The sequence below is a fragment of the Scyliorhinus canicula genome, chromosome 13 (genome assembly GCF_902713615.1).
Source record: "Scyliorhinus canicula chromosome 13, sScyCan1.1, whole genome shotgun sequence".
Taxonomy (NCBI): domain Eukaryota; kingdom Metazoa; phylum Chordata; class Chondrichthyes; order Carcharhiniformes; family Scyliorhinidae; genus Scyliorhinus; species Scyliorhinus canicula.
In genome coordinates, this window is record NC_052158.1 from 11,328,219 (window position 1) to 11,346,601 (window position 18,383).

The 18,383-nt window shown below is 51.3% G+C and overlaps 1 protein-coding gene across 1 annotated transcript in view; it reads right to left on the minus strand.

Moving 5' to 3' along the window:
* Positions 1–291: 291 nt before the first annotated feature.
* LOC119976479 (nuclear factor 7, brain-like) overlaps positions 292–18,383 on the minus strand; it is a 106,771-nt gene continuing 88,679 nt past the window's right edge. The window contains exon 14 of the mRNA XM_038817016.1: positions 292–933. Coding sequence (XP_038672944.1) covers positions 383–933 — 551 coding nt within the window. The 3' untranslated portion in view covers positions 292–382. The remainder of the gene's footprint in view (positions 934–18,383) is intronic.

An 18,383-nucleotide genomic window follows, 5' to 3' on the forward strand; every position in this document is an offset into this window, starting at 1 on the left:
CTGTACAAACCCAGTCCAGTTTGTTAGTGTTATTTAATCACACAAGGAAGTTACACGATTGAAACACGGTGAGAATTTGAAGTGAGTCAAACTGACAGATTTATCACAATTACAATAAGCAAACCAACTGAAGTTAATATGAACAGAGAATGATGGAAATACTCAGCAGGCCGGGCAGCTGGATAACGGCACTTACTCACTGCCTGAGCCCAAACTGAAGACAGTGAGTATCACAGCAGCAGCTGGTCTCCCGCCCCCCCCCCCCCCCCCCCCCCCCCCCCCCAGTTTGAATCATCCGCACCCCCTGTGACTGAGACCCACACCCAGCAGTTTACAGCCGGCAGGAAGCAGCGAGACGGTGTGAAATTATGGGATGGATCTGTTAGTGATCTTTAATCCCGCAGATTGTCAGCGGGGCAGAGGTTTTCCTGTCAATATTCCATCCCGGAAAGAAGATGGGAAAGATTCTCTCAGTGAAAGTGAGGGTGAAAGTGTGGAGATGGGACATGTTGTCCACATTGTAAAATGACACCTGTCCCCCCTCATAGTCCAGGAAAACCCCAATCTTCCCGGGATTCACATTCAGGGTGAGGGGGGTCCATGAGGGGGAGGTGCCGGCAAAATAACCAATTCCGGGAAACAACCCCAAAATCCAGAATCCAGACTCAGGGTTCAGGGAGATTCCCCCTTTCCTGTTCACAGACTCTCGGGCCACTCCCAGACACCACCAAATCTCACCCCCCACCTCCACCTCCCAGTAAGGACTCCCTGATGTGAATCCTTCTGATCCCAGGACACATTCCCAGAAATCAAACCTCTCCGGGGTGTCGGGGAGCGGCTGCAGTTTGTCTCCGAGTCTCACACTGGTTGGGTCCTCAGACAGGATGAGCCGGGGATTGGCTGTGTTCAGATCCAGAGTCAGAGAGGCTGGAGCTGGGGAAAGTTAAAATAACACAGTCAGTGATTTAGAGAGGGAGGGGGAGAGAAGAGAGAGGGAGGGGTAGAGAGGGACAAATGGGGTAGGTGAGGAAGAGAATGGTGAGGGGGCGGAGGGGTCAGGTTCAGAGGAGAGGAATCAGAGCAGCAGAGCCAGGGAGTGGGTGAAGGGAGAGAGCAGGAAAGGAAAGAGAGAGTGTGAGAATGGAGTGAAAGTGAGGCAGAAGTGGGTAACGGAAAACTGGAGGGTTTGAGAGTGTGGAAGCCGGATTACAGAGAGATTGGGAGAGGGTTGAGAAATAAAGGGTGTAGCAGGGAGAACAGGAAGTGACAGGTGTTGTGTTAACAACAAAGGCTGCTATTTCATAGATTATCATAGAATTTACAGTGCAGAAGGAGGCCATTCAGCCCATCGAGTCTGCACCAGCACTTGGAAAGAGCACCCTACGCATGGTCAACACCTATCCCATAACCCAGTAACCCCTCCCAACACTATGTGCAATTTTGGACACTAAGGGCAATTTATCATGGCCAATCCACCTAACATGCAGATCTTTGGACTGTGGGAGGAAACCGGAGCACCCGGAGGAAACCCACGCACACATGGGGAGGATGTGCAGACTCCGCACAGACAGTGACCCAAGCCGGAATCGAACCTGGGACCCTGGAGCTGTGAAGCAATTTGTGCTGTCCACAATGCTACCGTGCTGCCCGCGATTTGATGCAGTCTTAACTAAAGGATGCTCCAGACTTTGAAATGAGTTCAACGTGTTTATTGATCTATTGACACAGTTCTCAAATGAGTTCGACTCTCTAGAAACTCAGCCTTGTACTAGCTTGCTCTGAGCCACGTGCTGGGGTGTGATGCTGTTGATCACCCTGTCTCACTCTTTGATGTCAGTCTGTGGAAAGAGGCAGGGTGTGAGTGCAACACCGGGACGTGATCAGGGTTGGGCAGGTGTAAGGCTGGAAGCGTCGTCCGCAGGTTCATCAGCAGTTGAACTGTCGACATGCCAGTGGACAAGGGTGTCGCCCGGTACACCAGTAGTGCAAGGTGTATGTCAGAAACAGAGTCCAAGGCCTTGTGAATGAGGTGTTTAACGATGTGCACCCCTTTTTCCATTGGACTGTGGATAGTGCGGACTGGAGGTGACATGCTGAAATTGTAGCTCTTGGCAAACGTGGTCCAAGGTTAGCATTGACTTATTCCACGCGAATGGAATAAGTTTGTTGGCAAACGTGGACCATTCACGACTGTGGAAGCACGGGCCATTGTCGCTCATGACGGTGTTTGGGATGCCATGCCATGAGAATGTTTCTTTACACGCTTTGATGACAGTCTGTGAGGTGAGGCATGGCAGCTTCAGCACCTCAGGATAATTCGAAAAATAATTGATGATTAAGATGTAGTCGCACCATTCGCGTGGAATAAGTCAATGCTAACAGAGAGGTCTCTAGGTCATGTGGTTGGAGCGTCTCCTTGCTCTATGCTGGTTGGAACCTCTGACAGGTTTCGTAGCTCAGGACCATGTCCGTGATGTCCTGGTTGATGCCGGGCCAGTAGACAGCTTGCCGGGCCCTGCGGCTGCACTTTTCTACGCCCAGGTGAGCTGTTTGATCTCCAGTGGGTCACTGGGTGAGCTGACGGAGCGGGACGATGCATCGGGGATGATGAGCTCCTTGCCAGGTGTGTACGGCAAATTGAAATCATACCTCTGGAGTTTGAGCAGGATTCTCTGCAGGCGACGTGTCATGTCGTTCAGGTCCTTTTGGATGATGTGGACCATCCGTCTCGACAGTGAATGTCGGCAGGCCGTAGACATAATCATGAAATTTGAGGATGCCGGTGAGAAGACCCCTTCTCAATCTGCGCATATCTGGTCTCAGTGGGTGTTATTGCCCGTGACGCGTATGCTGCTGGTACCCAGGAAGATATGTCGCCTCTTTGAAGCAACACGGCCCCAATGTCATCCTGACTCGCATCTGTGGATAGCTTGGTCTTCCGGTCTGGGTCTCGGAAGGCCAGGATGGGTGCATGGTGAGCTTGGCTTTCAGCTCCAGCCACTCTGTTCGGTGCTCCGTCTTCCACTCAAAGGCAGTTGATATTTTCACCAGGTTGCGCTGTGGTATGTGTGGCCAAATTCGGGATGAACTTGCCAAGAAATTGACCATACCCAGGAAGCGCAGTACTGCCTTCTTGTCCTCAGGGTCTATCATTTTCTCGATGGCTTTGACTTTGTCTGTATCCGGGCGCACACTGTGTTGTGAAATCTGACCGCCCAGGAAATTCAGCGTGGATGTCCAAAAACAGCACTTGGACCTGTTTAGCTTGAGGCCATGTTCATGTATGCGTTGGAATACTTTCTTGGGTCACGACATATGTTCTTCTGATGTCATGGACCAGATTATGATATCGTCAATGTAGACATGAACCCCTTCTATTCCTTCCATCATCTGTTCCTTGATGCAATGGAATACCTCTGATGCCGAGATTATGCCAAATGGTATTCGGTTGTAGCAGAATCTGTTAAAAGGCATGTTGAAGGTGCAGAGCCTTCTGCTGGATTCTGCCATCTGAAGGTGTCCAACCGACACACACAAGCAAACTTACACTTCGAGATTATCCGCTCCAGGCTGAGAAACCCAGCCATATCGCTAACCCAGGTCTCCACATTCGGGGGTTTTGAGTCTCTCCAGATTAACAAGATCCGTCTCCGGGCTACCAGGGAGGCAAAGGCCAACACCTCGGCCTCTTTCGCTTCCTGCACTCCCGGATCCTCTGACACCCCAAAGATCGCTATTACTGTACTCGGCTTCACCCGCGTGTCCAAAACCCTGGACATAGCCCTCGCAAAGGCCTGCCAGAATTCTTTAAGTGCCGGGCATGCCCAGAACATATGGACGTGGTTCGCTGGACTCCCTGAACACCTCGCACAACTGTCCTCCACCCCAAAGAACTTACTAATTCTCGCCGTCGTCATGTGAGCCCGTTGCACCACCTTAAACTGAATTAAGCTGAGCCTGGCACATGATGAGGAGGAATTTACCCTGCCCAGGGCATCAGCCCACAGGCCCTTATCTATCTCCTCACCCAGCCCCTCCTCCCACATGCCCTTCAGTTCCTCCACTGGGGCTTCCTCCGCCTCCTGCAGTTCTTGGTATATGCCTGTCACCTTCCCCTCTCCTACCCAGATGCCAGACACCACCCTGTCCTGATTCCTACGCGGGGGTAGCAGCGGAAATGTCCCCACCTGTTTTTTGAGAAAGTCGCGGACTTGGAGGTATCTGAAGGCGTTTCCAGGGGGCAGCCTGAATTTCTCCTTCTGTGCCTCCAAGCTAGGGAAAGTCCCATCGATAAACACGTCTCCCATCCTTCTAATGCCTGCCCTGTGCCAGCTTTGAAACCCCCCGTCTATCTTGCCCGGAGCAAATCTATGATTGTTCCGTATCGGGGTCCAAACTGAGGCCCCCTCCACTGACCCCAGACCCTCAGTGCCGCCGTCACATCGGGCTTGTGGTGTATCACCTCAGCGTTTTATATGTTTCAATAAGAATACCTTTCATTCTCCTAAACCCCAATGGGTATCGGCCCAACCTGCTCAACCTTTCATCATAAAATAACCCCTTCATCCCAGGAATCAGGCGAGTGAACCTTCACTGAACTGCTCCAGATGTGACCGCATTAAGGATTGCTGCAGCAATAATTGTATATTTTTATATTTTATTGCAATAAACAACAACATCTCATTTACTTTCCTAATCACTTGCTGTATCTGTGGACTAACTTTTTGTAAATCTTGCACCAGGACACCCAGATCCATTTGCAGTTCTGCAGTTTCTCTTGACCCAATACCAGAGCAGATCCCCAAATTCATAACAGTCCGGAACAATAACCCCCAAATTTGGTTATTTTTTGGTTAAGGACCATTAAACCTTTTTGTTAGTTGACCTAGTAAGAGAATAAAGTCAGAAGATTCCAGGACTTGAAATCACCAAAAGCAATTTGCTATTCATGGGTCATCAAAGCAAACAGTCAATACTCGCTATCTTATACTCTCACATAAAAACAATAGGGAAACATCATTAACAAGAAAACTTTGCTGGAACACACCAAAAACCCTGGGCTGGATTCTCCGATTCTGAGACTAAGGGCTGGATTCTCCGATTGTGAGGTTAAGTCCGGAGGAAGTGTGTAGTTTTACGATGAAAAAACTCGGCAAAGCCCCAGCACCGATACTCCGCCCCGGTGAGGGGTTAGCAGCCGTGCCACGCTCGGCCTTCCCGGTATAAACACCCGGAGAATTGCCAGGTCCGTGGCCGCACATCTGCCCGGCGATGACCTGCAGTAAGTCGCGCTGTACAACATGGCGCCGGCCGCGCGCGGACCTGGAGTACCAGTTAGTGCCCCCCTGCACACCCCCCCCCCCCCCCACCCACCACCCTTGCACCAGCCCCGCTGACGCCTCCCCCGGCCAGCGGGACGGCTCCCTCCCCACGAATGTGACGGCGCTGGACACAGTCCGCAGCCGCAACGCGAGGTTGACGAAACCTCAGAGCACACGTGGCCCACGCAGTTGGGAATCGGTCCATCGGGGCAGAGTATCGGGGGAGGGACTTAGGGTGAAGTCCTGAGGCCGTGCCAACGGCGTGCGGCGTACTCATCGATCACGCCGCTTTGGAGGGGGCCGAGCATCCGAAAACAGGCGCCGCCACTGATTTCAGCGGCAAAAGGGATCCAATGGCTGATTACGATATCGGCGTCGGGCAATGTAGAATCCCGCCCTAAGTGTTGACACCAACGGAGAATCCGTGGACTTCCACGACAGAACAATCGGCGCCGCACCTGCACCGATTCTGCTGCTATTAAGGGGCTCGCACCGGCACCACGTGGAACACAATTGATTCTAATGGAAAATGGTGTGGGATTGGCCGGCTCCGATTTGACACTCAGGAGGCTGACAAGCTGCAGCCGCACAGAAACAATTCTCCCCCACCCCCGACACACACCATCCCAGCCGTGGAGGAGAGTAGGGCGACCCTTTACCCCGGCCCGGGAAGAAGGCTGCCAGCCGCCGCTGTTCGTCGTGCCTGGGTACAGGTGGCAGAGAAGGTCAGCGCCGGGGTCAACATAGTCCGGACCGGCCGGCAGTGCAGAAAAATCTGCACAACCTCCTCAGGGTGAGTAGGCAGCACTGTGCCCCTGGCATTACCCTGCCCCCCCAACCCAGGAGAAGGCCACACAAAAAGGCCGGGAGCGGGCGAGGACAGGAGGGGAACCATGAGACTTGCGGCCCCTCACCATGGCAGAGCAGAGGGCCCTGGTAGTGGCCAGCGGCCCGAGGAATGGGCGGTCGCCGAGGTGGAGTGCAGCCACGGGCGAGGAAGTGAGACCCCACTGAGTTGCAGATCCATGACACCTGTGTGAACACCACCCCCACTGCCACCCCCACCCGCACCCAAACCCCCACACCACCCTCACCCCCAACCACACCCCCCCGACCCGCGGTCTATTCATGCATTTTGACTAGTGTGTTGCAAGTCCTGCTGGGGATGGAGTGGGTCTACTTGGCGTCCCCCGCCCCCAGCCAGTGCCACAGCCGGAGCCCCCGAGTGAGCCGGGCAGTGATGGGAGCAGCTCGGACACCAGCCCTCCGGCCGACCCCAGGATACACCAGAGCTCGGGTCGGAGGATGACACTGACTTCCCGTCACAGCGTCTCCAACACCCTCCACCATCCCAGAGACACTCACCTCGGCTGGGCATGTTAGTGAAGAGGCTACTGAGGCTAAGGACGGGGTCGTGTTGTCTGTGGGCTTCATGTCGCACAATCTGGCTCAAAAGGATTTGCTGATCCTCAGTATGTCAGACTGCGATGATTTCACTGAACCGACTTCTTCTTTCAGGCTGTTGATCACAGAGCTCTCTCTCTCTCTCTCACACACACACTCTCTCTATCTCTATCTCTCTCTGTCTCTAATTCTGACTCTCACTCTCTCACACTCTTTGTCTCTGTCTCTGTCTCTCACTCTCTCGCTCTCTCTCGGTCTTTCTCTCTCTCTCTCTCTCTCTGTCTCTCTCTTTGTGTCTCTATCCCTCTCTGTCTGTCTCTCTCTCTCTCTCACTCTCTCTATCTCTCTCTGTCTCTCTGTCTCTCCCTCTCTCTCTGTCTCTGTCTCACTCTGTCTCTCTCTCTGTAACCTGTGGAAGATGAATCGTGAGCAGAGTCTGGAATGAATGATAATCTTGGAGCCTCTGCAGCAAAGAGCGAGTCATGCTGACTCTTCACCTCTTGGAGACCCTCTTTGATATTGACCCCGATCATCAGCAGCAGGAGCAGATTCTATTTGCTTTTCTCGAGTCCGGACATTTCCTTTTGTCTCTCTCACCATTGGAACATCTCTAAGGATGAACAACATCTCGATTTTCCACTGGACTGCTTCCCCAGGCACCAGGACCTCAAAGAGGAGTTTCAAAGGCTTGCTCTCTCTCTCTCTCTCTCTCTCTCTCTCTCTCTCTCTCTCTCCCCCCCCCCCCCCCCCCCCCCCCCCCCCCCCCCGGTCAGTGTGTTATACATGGGAATGGACCAAAGTTAATGAATTGAGTAAATTAAGCTAAATAACATTAATAACAATGTCCGAACAGGCCCGATTTTCCACAGATCCAACAAAGTCCAAGCTGCCCAGTGTAGACAAGGTGACCCTGGCTTCCCCTGATAACAAAGCTGGAGGGAGGGTGGGGATTGCTCCCTTACCATCCACCTTCAAGGCCATTCTGACCTGCCGTTTGCTGGTCCAAATCCAATCCTGCCTCACAGGCAATGACCCAGGTTCTTCAGGCAAAAACTCAGCGCTTACTTCTGACACCCTCCACATAAACTATTTGGAGTGATTTACGTTTCAGAATCTTCCAGATTAACACAGTAAACGGAGCAGTGAGGAGACCAAAATGACTCTCAGAACTTACTACCCAAATCCCACCAAACCCTCTGCATTTATGCAGCAGCTGCAAAATATGTATCCAGTGTTCCCACACTGAACACAAGAAGAAGCTTCATTGTCGACACAAACTGAAGACATTTGATGCAGATGGGAGTCAATACAATCTTGATCCTCCCCTGGATGGTGAAGCCCCACCCAGAGGAACAGTCTGTAGAATGGTTGAATCACTAGCCTGAAGGTGAGCTCTGGAAACTCCATCGGAAATGATGTGAGGAGATCATTTTCTCTGTGTCCTGCCCAATAAACTTTATCAATAATCTTTATTATTGTCACAAGTAGGCTCACATTAACATTGCAAAGAAGTTATTGTGAAAATCCCCTAGTCGCCACACTGCAGCACCTGTTCGGGTGCACAGAGGGAGAATTCAGAATATCCAATTCACCTAACAGGACGTCTTTCGGGATTTGTGGGAGATAATCTGAGGACCCGGAGGAAACCCACGCAGATACAGGGAGAACGTGCAGACTCCGTACAGACAGTGGCCTGAGCCAGGAATCGAACCTGGGACCCTGGCGCTGTGAAGCAATAGTGTTAACCAGTGCTGCCCCAAACAACATCATCAAAACAGAACACTTCATCATTCTCACAATGCTGTTTCTGGGATCTTGCTGTTCACAAATTAGTTTCCTCACTTCCTACATTACAAGAGTGACTTTTCCTCAACAATATTCCACTGGTTCGGGGCTTCCGGTTGCGGCTAGGTGGAGCTAAGCCGCACGTTCGGCAGCTCCCGCTAGAAACGGACTTTGGGGCTCTTTTCAGGGCCCCCAACGGCGCTTTTTCGATGAATCCCGACGTGGGAAGGGGCCTGCAGTAGATCCCCAGGGTTCTATGGTCCGGACCAGGAGTGGGGTGAGCAGAAAAGCGGTGGCAGCGCCTCTGGAAAAGCGGGGGAAAGAAAACAAAATGACGGCTGGTGGAGCCCTCGAGGAGTGGAGGCAGTGGGCAGAGGAGCAGCAGGAGACTATTCGGCGCTGCTTCCAGGATCTTAAGGTGGAGCTGCTGGAGTCGCTGAAGGCTACCACCGGTAAGCTGCTGGAGACTCAGACAGCCCAGGGGACCGCAATCCGGGAGTTGCAGCAGCAAGCCTCCGAAAGGGAGGAAGAGACCGCGGCCCTCGCGGGGAAGGTGGAGATGCACGAGGCGCTCCACAAAAAGTGTCAGGAGCGATTCGAGGAGCTGGACAACAAGTCGAGGTGGATGAATTTACGGATCCTGGGCCTGGCGACCTATGTGGTCATCTTACTGAACTCGCTGTTGGCTGCTGGGTCCTTCCAGGGGCCCCTGGAGTTGGAGGGGGCCCAGAGAATACTGGCCAGGAGGCCCAAGCCGAATAAGCCGCCGCGGGCGGTGCTGGTGCAGTTCCACCGGTTTGTTGACTGAGAGTGCGTGCTTCGGTAGGCCAAGAAGGATCGGAGCAGCAGGTGGGAGAACACGGTAGTGCGGATCTACCAGGACTGGAGTGCGGAGGTGGCTAAGCGGAGGGCCGGGTACAACCGGACGAAGGCGGTGCTCCATAAACAGGGTGTGAAGTTTGGCTTGTTGCAGCCGGCGCGTCTGTGGGTCACCTACAAGGACCGCCACAATTACTTTGAGTCCCCAGAGGAGTCGTGGGCCTTTGTGCAGGCCGAAAAATTGGACTCAAACTGAGGGTAAGGGATGGGAGTCTTGTATGTAAATGCAACTGTGTCTTTTTTGGAGGGAGGGTTCTTTGTTTCATGCGGGATGATGTCTTTGTGTCTTTTGGTGTGGGTCTGGTGGACGGGTTCGGGCAGGGAGGTGCATTGGGAGTGCGGGGAGCTGGCGGTGGGGACCGGCAATGGGAGTTGCCCTAGAGGAGGCGGGGTTGGGCAGGGCGAAAGCCCGGGCTTTCCTCTGGTTTCCCGCGCTGCGGGGTGAAAGGGGCGGGGTCGGGGCTGAGAAGCGCGGGCCTTTGCTGGTTGTTACTTTCCCGTGCAAGAGCCGGGGGGGGGGGGGGGGGGGGTCTGCTGATGGGCACAGAGGGGGAGGAGTAGCCCCACGTGGGGAGGGGTCGGAGGTGTGGCGGGAGTCACCGGGTCAGCAGAAGTTAGCTGGCTCACGGGAGTGCTATGGAGGGGGGGGGGGGGGGGGGGGGGGGGGGCGTAGCTAGGAGGGGTCCTAGCCTTGGGGGGGGGGGGAGTTGCTGCCGTGGGAACAGGCCGAGCGGGGGGCGCTGGCCAGTGGCGGGCAGGGGATGGGTTATGGCTAGTCGGCAGGGGAGGGGGACGGGAGCTCTCTGATCCGGCTAATAACCTGGAATGTGAGGGGGCTGAACGAGCCGGTCAAGCGGGCCCGGGTGTTTACGCACTTGAAGGGGCTGAAGGCAGATGTAGCCATGCTCCAGGAGATGCACCTGAAGGTGGCGGACCAGGTTCGACTGAGGAAGGGATGGCTGGGCCAAGTATTCCATTCAGGGCTGGATGAGACAAACCGGGGGTGGCTATCCTGGTGGGAAAGATCCTGTTTGAGGCGTTAAATGTGGTGGCTGACAGTGGCGGGAGGTATGTGATGGTGAGTGGTAAGCTGCAGGGGGAGCGGGTGGTGCTGGTGAATGTTTACGCTCCAAACTGGGACGATGCGGGGTTTATGCGGCGCATGTTAGGCCGCATTCCAGATCTGGAGGCGGGGGGCCTGATCATGGGGGGGATTTCAACACGGTGCTGGATTCCCCATTGGATCGATCCAGGTCCCGGACAGGCAGGAGGCCGGCGGCAGCTAAGGTGTTGAGGGGGTTTATGGATCAGATGGGAGGGGTGGATCCCTGGTGGTTTGCAAGGCCAAGGGCCAGGGAATACTCGTTTTTCTCCCATGTGCATAAGGCCTATTCCAGGATTGATTTTTTTTGTCCTGAGCAGGGAGCTGGTTTCGAGGGTAGAGGATGCTGAATACTCTGCCATAGCCATTTCAGATCATGCCCCGCACTGGGTGGACCTCGGGCTGGGGGAGGAGAGGGACCAGCGTCCGTTCTGGCGCTTGGAGGTGGGGCTGTTGGCAGACGAGGAGGTGGCCGGGAGGGTTCGGGAGTGTATCGAGAGGTACCTTGAGGTCAACGATAACGGGGAGGTTCGAGTGGGGACGGTCTGGGAGGCATTGAAGGCGGTGGTTATAGGGTAGTTGATTTCCATCCAAACCCATAGGGAGAGGGGAGAGCAGAGGGAGAGGGTGAGATTGGTGGGGCAGGTGGAGGGACTGGGGGCGCCGATTGAGCTGGAGGAGCTGGTTAAAGGGATATGGAGCATGCAGTCAGGGAAGGCACTGGGGCCGGATGGGTTTCTGGCTGAATTTTATAAAAGGTATGCGGACATGTTGGGCCCACTGTTGGTTCGGACCTTTGTAAAGAGGCAAGGGAGGGGGGCGCTTTGCCCCAACTATGTCACGGGCGCTGATTTCCTTGATCCTTAAGCGGGACAAGGACCCTCTGCAGTGTGGGTCATATAGGCCAATCTCGCCTATGTTGACGCCAAGTTGTTGGCAAAGATCTTAGCTACCAGGATAGAGTATTGTGTGCCGGGGGTCATTCACGAGGACCAGACGGGGTTTGTAAAGGGAAGGCAGTTGAATATCAACATACGAAGGCTTCTGAATGTCATTATGATGCCGGCTGCGGAAGGGGAGGCGGAGATAGTGGTGGCATTAGACGCGGAGAAGGCCTTTGATAGGGTTGAGTGGAGGTATCTGTGGGAGATGTTAGAAAGGTTTGGTTTTGGGGAGGGGTTTGTCAGTTGGGTGAGGTTGCTTTATGAGGCCCCGATGGCGAGTGTAGCCACGAATAAGAGGAAGTCGGAGTACTTTCGGCTGCACCGGGGGACGAGACAGGGGTGTCCCCTGTCCCCCTTGCTCTTTGCGCTGGCAATTAAGTCCCTGGCCATGGTGTTGAGGGAGTCGGGGAACTGGAGGGGCCTGGTGCGGGGTGGGGAGGAGCATCGAGTGTTGCTTTATGCGGACGACCTGTTGCGGACCCAGTGGGGGGGAATGCCGGAGGTGATGAGGATTCTCAGCGAATTTGGGGGCTTTTCGGGGTATAAACTCAACCTGGGTATGAGCGAGCTGTTCGTGGTGCACCCGGGGGGATCAGGAGGAGGGGATTGGTAGGCTCTCACTGAAGCAGGCAGGGAGGAGTCCAGGTGGCTAGGAGATGGGGGGCTCTGCATAAGCTCAACCTCACAAGAAGTTTAAGAGGTGGAATATGTTACCGCTGTCACTGGCAGGTAGTGTGCAGTCCGTCAAGATGACGGTGCTCCCGAGGTTTTTGTTCCTGTTCCAGTGCCTTCCCATCCTTATCCCGAAGGCCTTTTTTAGGAGAGTTAACAGGAGTATTACGGGATTTGTATGGGTGCATGGGACTCCGAGGGTGAGAAGGGTGTTCTTGGAGCGGGGTAGGGATAGGAGGGGGCTGGCACTGCCCAACCTCTGTGGGTATTACTGGGCTGCCAACGCAGCGATGGTGCGTAAGTGGGTAATGGACAGGGAAGGGGCAGCATGGAAGAGGATGGAGATGGTGTCCTGTGTGGGCACGAGCCTGGAGGCGCTGGTAACGGCGCTGTTGCCGCTCCCTCCAACGAGGTATACCACGAGCCCCGTGGTGGGGGCTACCCTCAAAATGTGGGGGCAAGGGAGACGGCATAGGGGGGAGGTGGGGGGCTCGATGGAGACCCCGATACGGTGGAACCACCGGTTTGTTCCAGGGAGTATCGATGGTGGATTTCTGGGCTGACACAGGGTAGGTATTAGGAGGTTGAGGGACCTGTTTGTGGATGGGAGGTTCGAGAGTCTGGGGAGATAGAGGGGAAGTTTGGGCTCCCCCCGGGGAACATGTTTAGGTACATGCAGGTTGGGGCGTTTGCCAGGTGGCAGGTGGAGGGGTTCCACGTGGGGTACGGCATAGGGTGCTCTCGGGGGTGTGGGTTGGAGAAGGGAGAATTTCGGATGTATACTGCATAATTGAGTAAATGAGGCCTTGGTGGAGGAGCTGAAGCATAAGTGGGAAGAGGAGGGCAAGACAGGTGTGCTAGGTGCTCGGGGAGCCCAGCGAACCACGCCCATATGTTTTGGGCATGCCCAGCACTGGGGGAGTTTTGGAAGGGGGTAGCAAGGACGGTAGAGCCGGGAGTGCAGGAGGCGAAAGAGGCCGGTGTTCTGGCCTTTACGTCCCTAGTAGCCCGGCAGAGGATCTTGCTTCATTGGAAGGATGCGAGGCCCCCAAGAGTGGTGGCCTGGATCAATGATATGGCGGGGTTCATTAAATTGGAGAAGGTGAAATTGTCCCACAGGACATCTTCCCAAATTGCAAACCCGTGGGAAAGTGGACAGTGATATTGTTGTGAAGATCAGCCCTCAGAATGGACTGGGCCTCTGAGCAAATTCACAGAGTGAGCAGCGGCTTCACTGGTTCACTACCTGCTCCATCAATGGAGTCACTCAAAACATCAACCTCACTCAATCCAAACTCCCTATTCTAGATTTAAAACTATACCTACTTTGATCGGTACTCTGTGACTGTATTAAACCTGTGGATTTTTACATTCTTCCTTCTGTTTTGACCCATGAACATTTAAATAAGATCACCACACTCCCTCCCTTATCCAGTGCAGACTCACAGTTTCTGCAGCCCCTCCTCTTGATGAAGGTGTCCAATTCCACCAACCAGATTCTCTGTCGTTTAATTATCATAGAGTTTACAGTGCAGAAGGAGGCCAATCGGCCCATCGAGTCTGCACCGGCTCCTGGAAAGAGCAGCCGACCCAAGATCAACACCTCCACCCTATCCCCATAACCCAGTAACCCCACCCAACACAAAGGGCAATTTTGGACACTAAGGGCAATTTATCATGGCCAATCCACCTAACCTGCACATCTTTGGACTGTGGGAGGAAACCGGAGCACCCGGAGGAAACCCCCGCACACACGCGGAGGATGTGCAGACTCTACACAGACAGAATACAACCTGGGACCCTGGAGCTGTGAAGCAATTGTGCTATCCACAATGCTACCGTGCTGCCCAACTTGTTTAACACTAGCTCTCTAATGTCTGGATGCCTTCCCGATAAACAATGATAAAAAATGTTCCCCAAAATGACAGACGGGACCAGTCCTGTCTCCTCGTCAAATTGGGTTTCCCATCCTGAGATTGGTGCTCTATTCCTCTGGTTATACAGATCCCTTCACTGCTTTGACACACGGAGCTGATGGCTTCATTTGGGAAGATGTCCTGTGGGACAATTTCACCTTCTCCAATTTAATGAACCCCGCCATATCATTGATCCAGGCCACCACTCTTGGGGGCCTCACATCCTTCCATTGGAGCAAGATCCTCCACTGGGCTACGAGGGACGCAAAGGCCAGAACACCGGCCTCTTTCGCCTCCTGCACTCCCGGCTCCACTGTAACCCCAAAACGGCTCCACTGTAACCCCAGACACTCATCCAGAGGAACCCACAGAGAGTAAAATATGAGAATGGAGAGGCTCCCGAGGATTAACAACCGACAAAGTGAATATTTAATCTGGGACCTTGGAGACCCTTTAGTCCCTTCACAACTGGATTTAAAATCAGGAAAATTAATAGAAGAGTTTTACCGGGGTTAATGGAGTTGATCATTTCTCTCCACGCTGTGTACTGTAAAGGGCCTTTGAACTTTCCGATAGACAGGGCGGCAGCAAATACTGAGAGTGTGCAATGGTCATCACTAATCCTGGATGTTAAAAAAATGGAATAAATTTATTTTTGTTAGAAGAATTTAGAACATATGCAAATGGTCACGTTTTCAGCATTTCTGATGATTGCGAAAATGTACAAAGTGGAATATTAATCACGTTTCTATAACTGAGAAAGGGATAACTTGGAAATTCAAAGACAGAGAATGGAAACCCCCATGTCCTGAAAAAGGTTCACAGTCTGATAACATATTAGTTACCGGGATATCACAAATCACAGGGGAAGAGAACCATTTAGCCTGTCCACTTGCTGTTTTACAAACAAAGTTTATAGAATAAAGACAAAGGTTGAAAACATCTGGAACTTAATGTTCAACCCTTAATAACTGATCCCACAACCCGCCGAGAATCCTGCTCTCCTCTACTGGCATCTTGAATATCTCTGATTTTAGTCACTCCCCCATTGGGAGCTGAACATTCAGCTGCCGAGATCCTCAGCTCTGGAATTCCCTCCCTGATCCTCTCCCTCTCTCTCTCTTTCTTCCTCAATCACTCTCTCTAAGATCCACCTCCGTTATCCGTATTAATATTTCCTCATGTGTCTCTGTCAATTTGTGATATTTAATGCTCCTGTGAACCTCCTTTAGACTTTATATTACATTAACGGCGCTATATAAATACAAGTCTTTGCTGTTGTTGTTGTTAAGGACACAGAGCCAGTTTATATTACAGAATAAAAATAGAACTCGTTCCCCCTTTAACGTCTGACTTTCTCGGGTTGCTCAGGCTCCATGCAGGGACATGGATGACCCATTCCTTGGATACATCAACCGTGCGGCTCTCTCAGGGTCAGTCGGAAGGTCACAGACACTAACAGCGAACATCAGGCAAGTGACCACTTCCAGCCTGGGAACCAGGTTGTATTATTTACGATTGTTCACCTGAAGAAGGAGCCGTGCTCCGAAAGCTCGTGTTTGAAACAAACCTGTTGGACTTTAACCTGGTGTTGTAAGACTTCTTACTGTATTATTTACCTGACATCTTGTCATTTATACAATGTTGTAGAACAGTTATGGAACATCTAATACTGTCTAATAACGGACATAAAGATCGTTATTATAAAATACTCGGCAGTGAACTATACGCCGCATTTTCATGGCCCGATGGACGACCATTTAAAGTTATGACAACCAAGAAATAAATCTAGAAGAACACTTTACTGAGTTATTGTATCAAATTGCAGAGTTTCAGTCAAGAGCATGTCCTACCTTCTCTTCCGACCAGCTTCCTTCTGAAAGAAATGAATGAGGAACAGTGAGGATGACAGTAACAGATTTCAGGAGGAGTTAGACAGGCTGGTGAAATGAACAGACTCAGAGCAGATGAAATTTCACACGGAAGTGGAAAGTGATGGATTTTGGAAGGAAGATTGTGGAGAGTCAAATAAACTGGAACTGAGCATCAGTCCCGCTCACAGACACAGTGACTCTCACACACCGTACCAGACACACCCACACACTCACAACATGGAACTGGAACTGGATTACAATGGGAGTTCCAGGAGAAAATTAAACTTGGGCAAAAAATAGATCCAGAAAATTTATTCTCAGGAGGTTAAAGGTATTCCCGGGAATCTGCAGACAGTTTGGGAGCCGTCAGTTCCCAACTGCAGAACCGTTCAGGAAGGGAAACAATTTCAGTTTAATTATGTTTATATTTATTCAGTAACTTCTATAATTAATTCGCAGTTATCACCAGTTACTTTGTGACTGTGAAGTTTCACTGAACTGACCCGCAATATCTTCCCTCACCTTCAGAAATATCAGCTCGTCTTTTTGCTCCATCTGTTTCTGCAACTTGTAGAGTTTCTCCTCAATAGAATTCAAATTCTCCTGAATCTCTCGAAGGTTTTTCTCCATTGGTTCTAGAAACCTCTCCTCTTCTTCCCTGAGATCTCTGAGTAAACGCTGCTCTTTCTCAGTGAGAATCTGGTGCATTTTACTGAACTCGGATGTGATGTGGGTCTGCAGACTGCTCGACTGTTCCTACCAATTGTAATGTGAAACATAATTAATGTCCCGCGATAAAGGGAACAAAACTAACCGAGATCCCAGAAAATCAGCACCTTACCCTAACTTCAGAAATCTTCCGTGTCTGTTTCAGTTCCGTTTGTAGAACCTCCGATTTCTTCATAGTGAGAGAAACTAAGGAAGATTTCAGCTGATCCTGGATTGGGAAATAAAATTACAGAATGAAAGTGTTAGATCATGAAAATGTGATAAAACGTATCGGTTTATAAAATATTTTCCCTTTTACCTTGTAGATTTCAGCAGCTTCTTTAATCTGCAGGAAGCGGTGCTCTCTGTGTTCCCCCGAATCTCTGCAAATCACACAGATCAATTTCTTGTCAGTTTCACAAAACAGCTTCAGTTCTTCCTGATGTTCCTCACAGTGAAGTTTACTTTCCTTCTTTTTCGGATTCAGCTTTAGTTTTCGAGTTTTCTCGGCCAGATTCCCGAAGGCCCGATTTACCGTGAGGTTTATTTCCGGAAATTCCTCTCTACATTTTGGGCAGGAGTTTACCTCCTTTTTTTTCCAACACTGGGAGATACAGGAGTGGCAGAAGTTGTGTCCACAATCCAGTGTTACCGGATCAGTGAAGAAATCAAGACAAATGGGACAAATTGTCTCCTCGGTCAAACTCTGGACCTGCTGTCTGAGAGCCATGTTCACACTCAGCACTTCCTGATTCAAACTGCTTTCAGTTTCAATCGGTTTCTGGAACATACCTCTTCATTCGCCTGGGGAAGGAGCAGTGCACTAGCTTTTAGTGTTTGAAACGAACATGTTGGACTTTAACCTGGTGTTGTAAGACTTCTTACAGTGCTCACCCAGTCCAAAGCCGGCATCTCCACATCATACAGTTTCAATGTTATTGCGCTGCTGACTCGCCTGAACAACTTCACGGAGTGATCAGGAGATTGTATCAGAGCATTTTAACTGTATTGCTTAAAACACACTGGTCTATTTCCTCTCGAATTTTTTTAGTCTTTGACTATGCAGTATTTTGGGAAACTTACACTTTAAATTACAGACGCACTTTATCCTCTTAATTTGAACACAACTGAATATCCCACTTCCTGATTGGACTTTACACTGACCCTTATGTACAGATAAGCAGATCTGGCAGCATCTGTGGAGAGAGAAACATAGTTTATGCTTGCAGCTGGGACCTTTCATCAGAACGGAGAAAAGTTAGAAATATTGGGATTAATGTCAGGGTGAGGATCAGATCCAGAGTCTGGATGAGGGTGAGGGTTAGGGTGAAGGTTACATGTTAATGTCAGATATTTTGAGGAAGTGAAGGGGATTACTGTTAGGGTGAGGGTTAGATGGTAATCTTATAAATGTTGGGAAAGTGAAAGGGGGAGGGTGGGAAGAAGAACAAAAGGGAAGGTCTGTAATAGGGTGGAGAACAGGACAGATTACAGGTTTCATAATGAAAGGCCAGAGGGACAAGGAAGAAAAAAAAGGTGAGACTAGAGAGGGTGTAAAATACATATTAGCAGCCTCTCAAATACAAAGTAAAGTAATTAAGAAAAAAAGTGAAAAATAAATAAACCAACCGAATGAACATGTGGAGAATGAGAGCAGAGATTGTGATCTAAAATAGTTGAACTCAGTGTTGTGTCAAGAAGGCTGTAAAGTGCCCACTGGGAAGATGAGGTTCTGTTCCTTGAGTTTGTGTTGAATTTTATTGGAACACTGCAGCAGG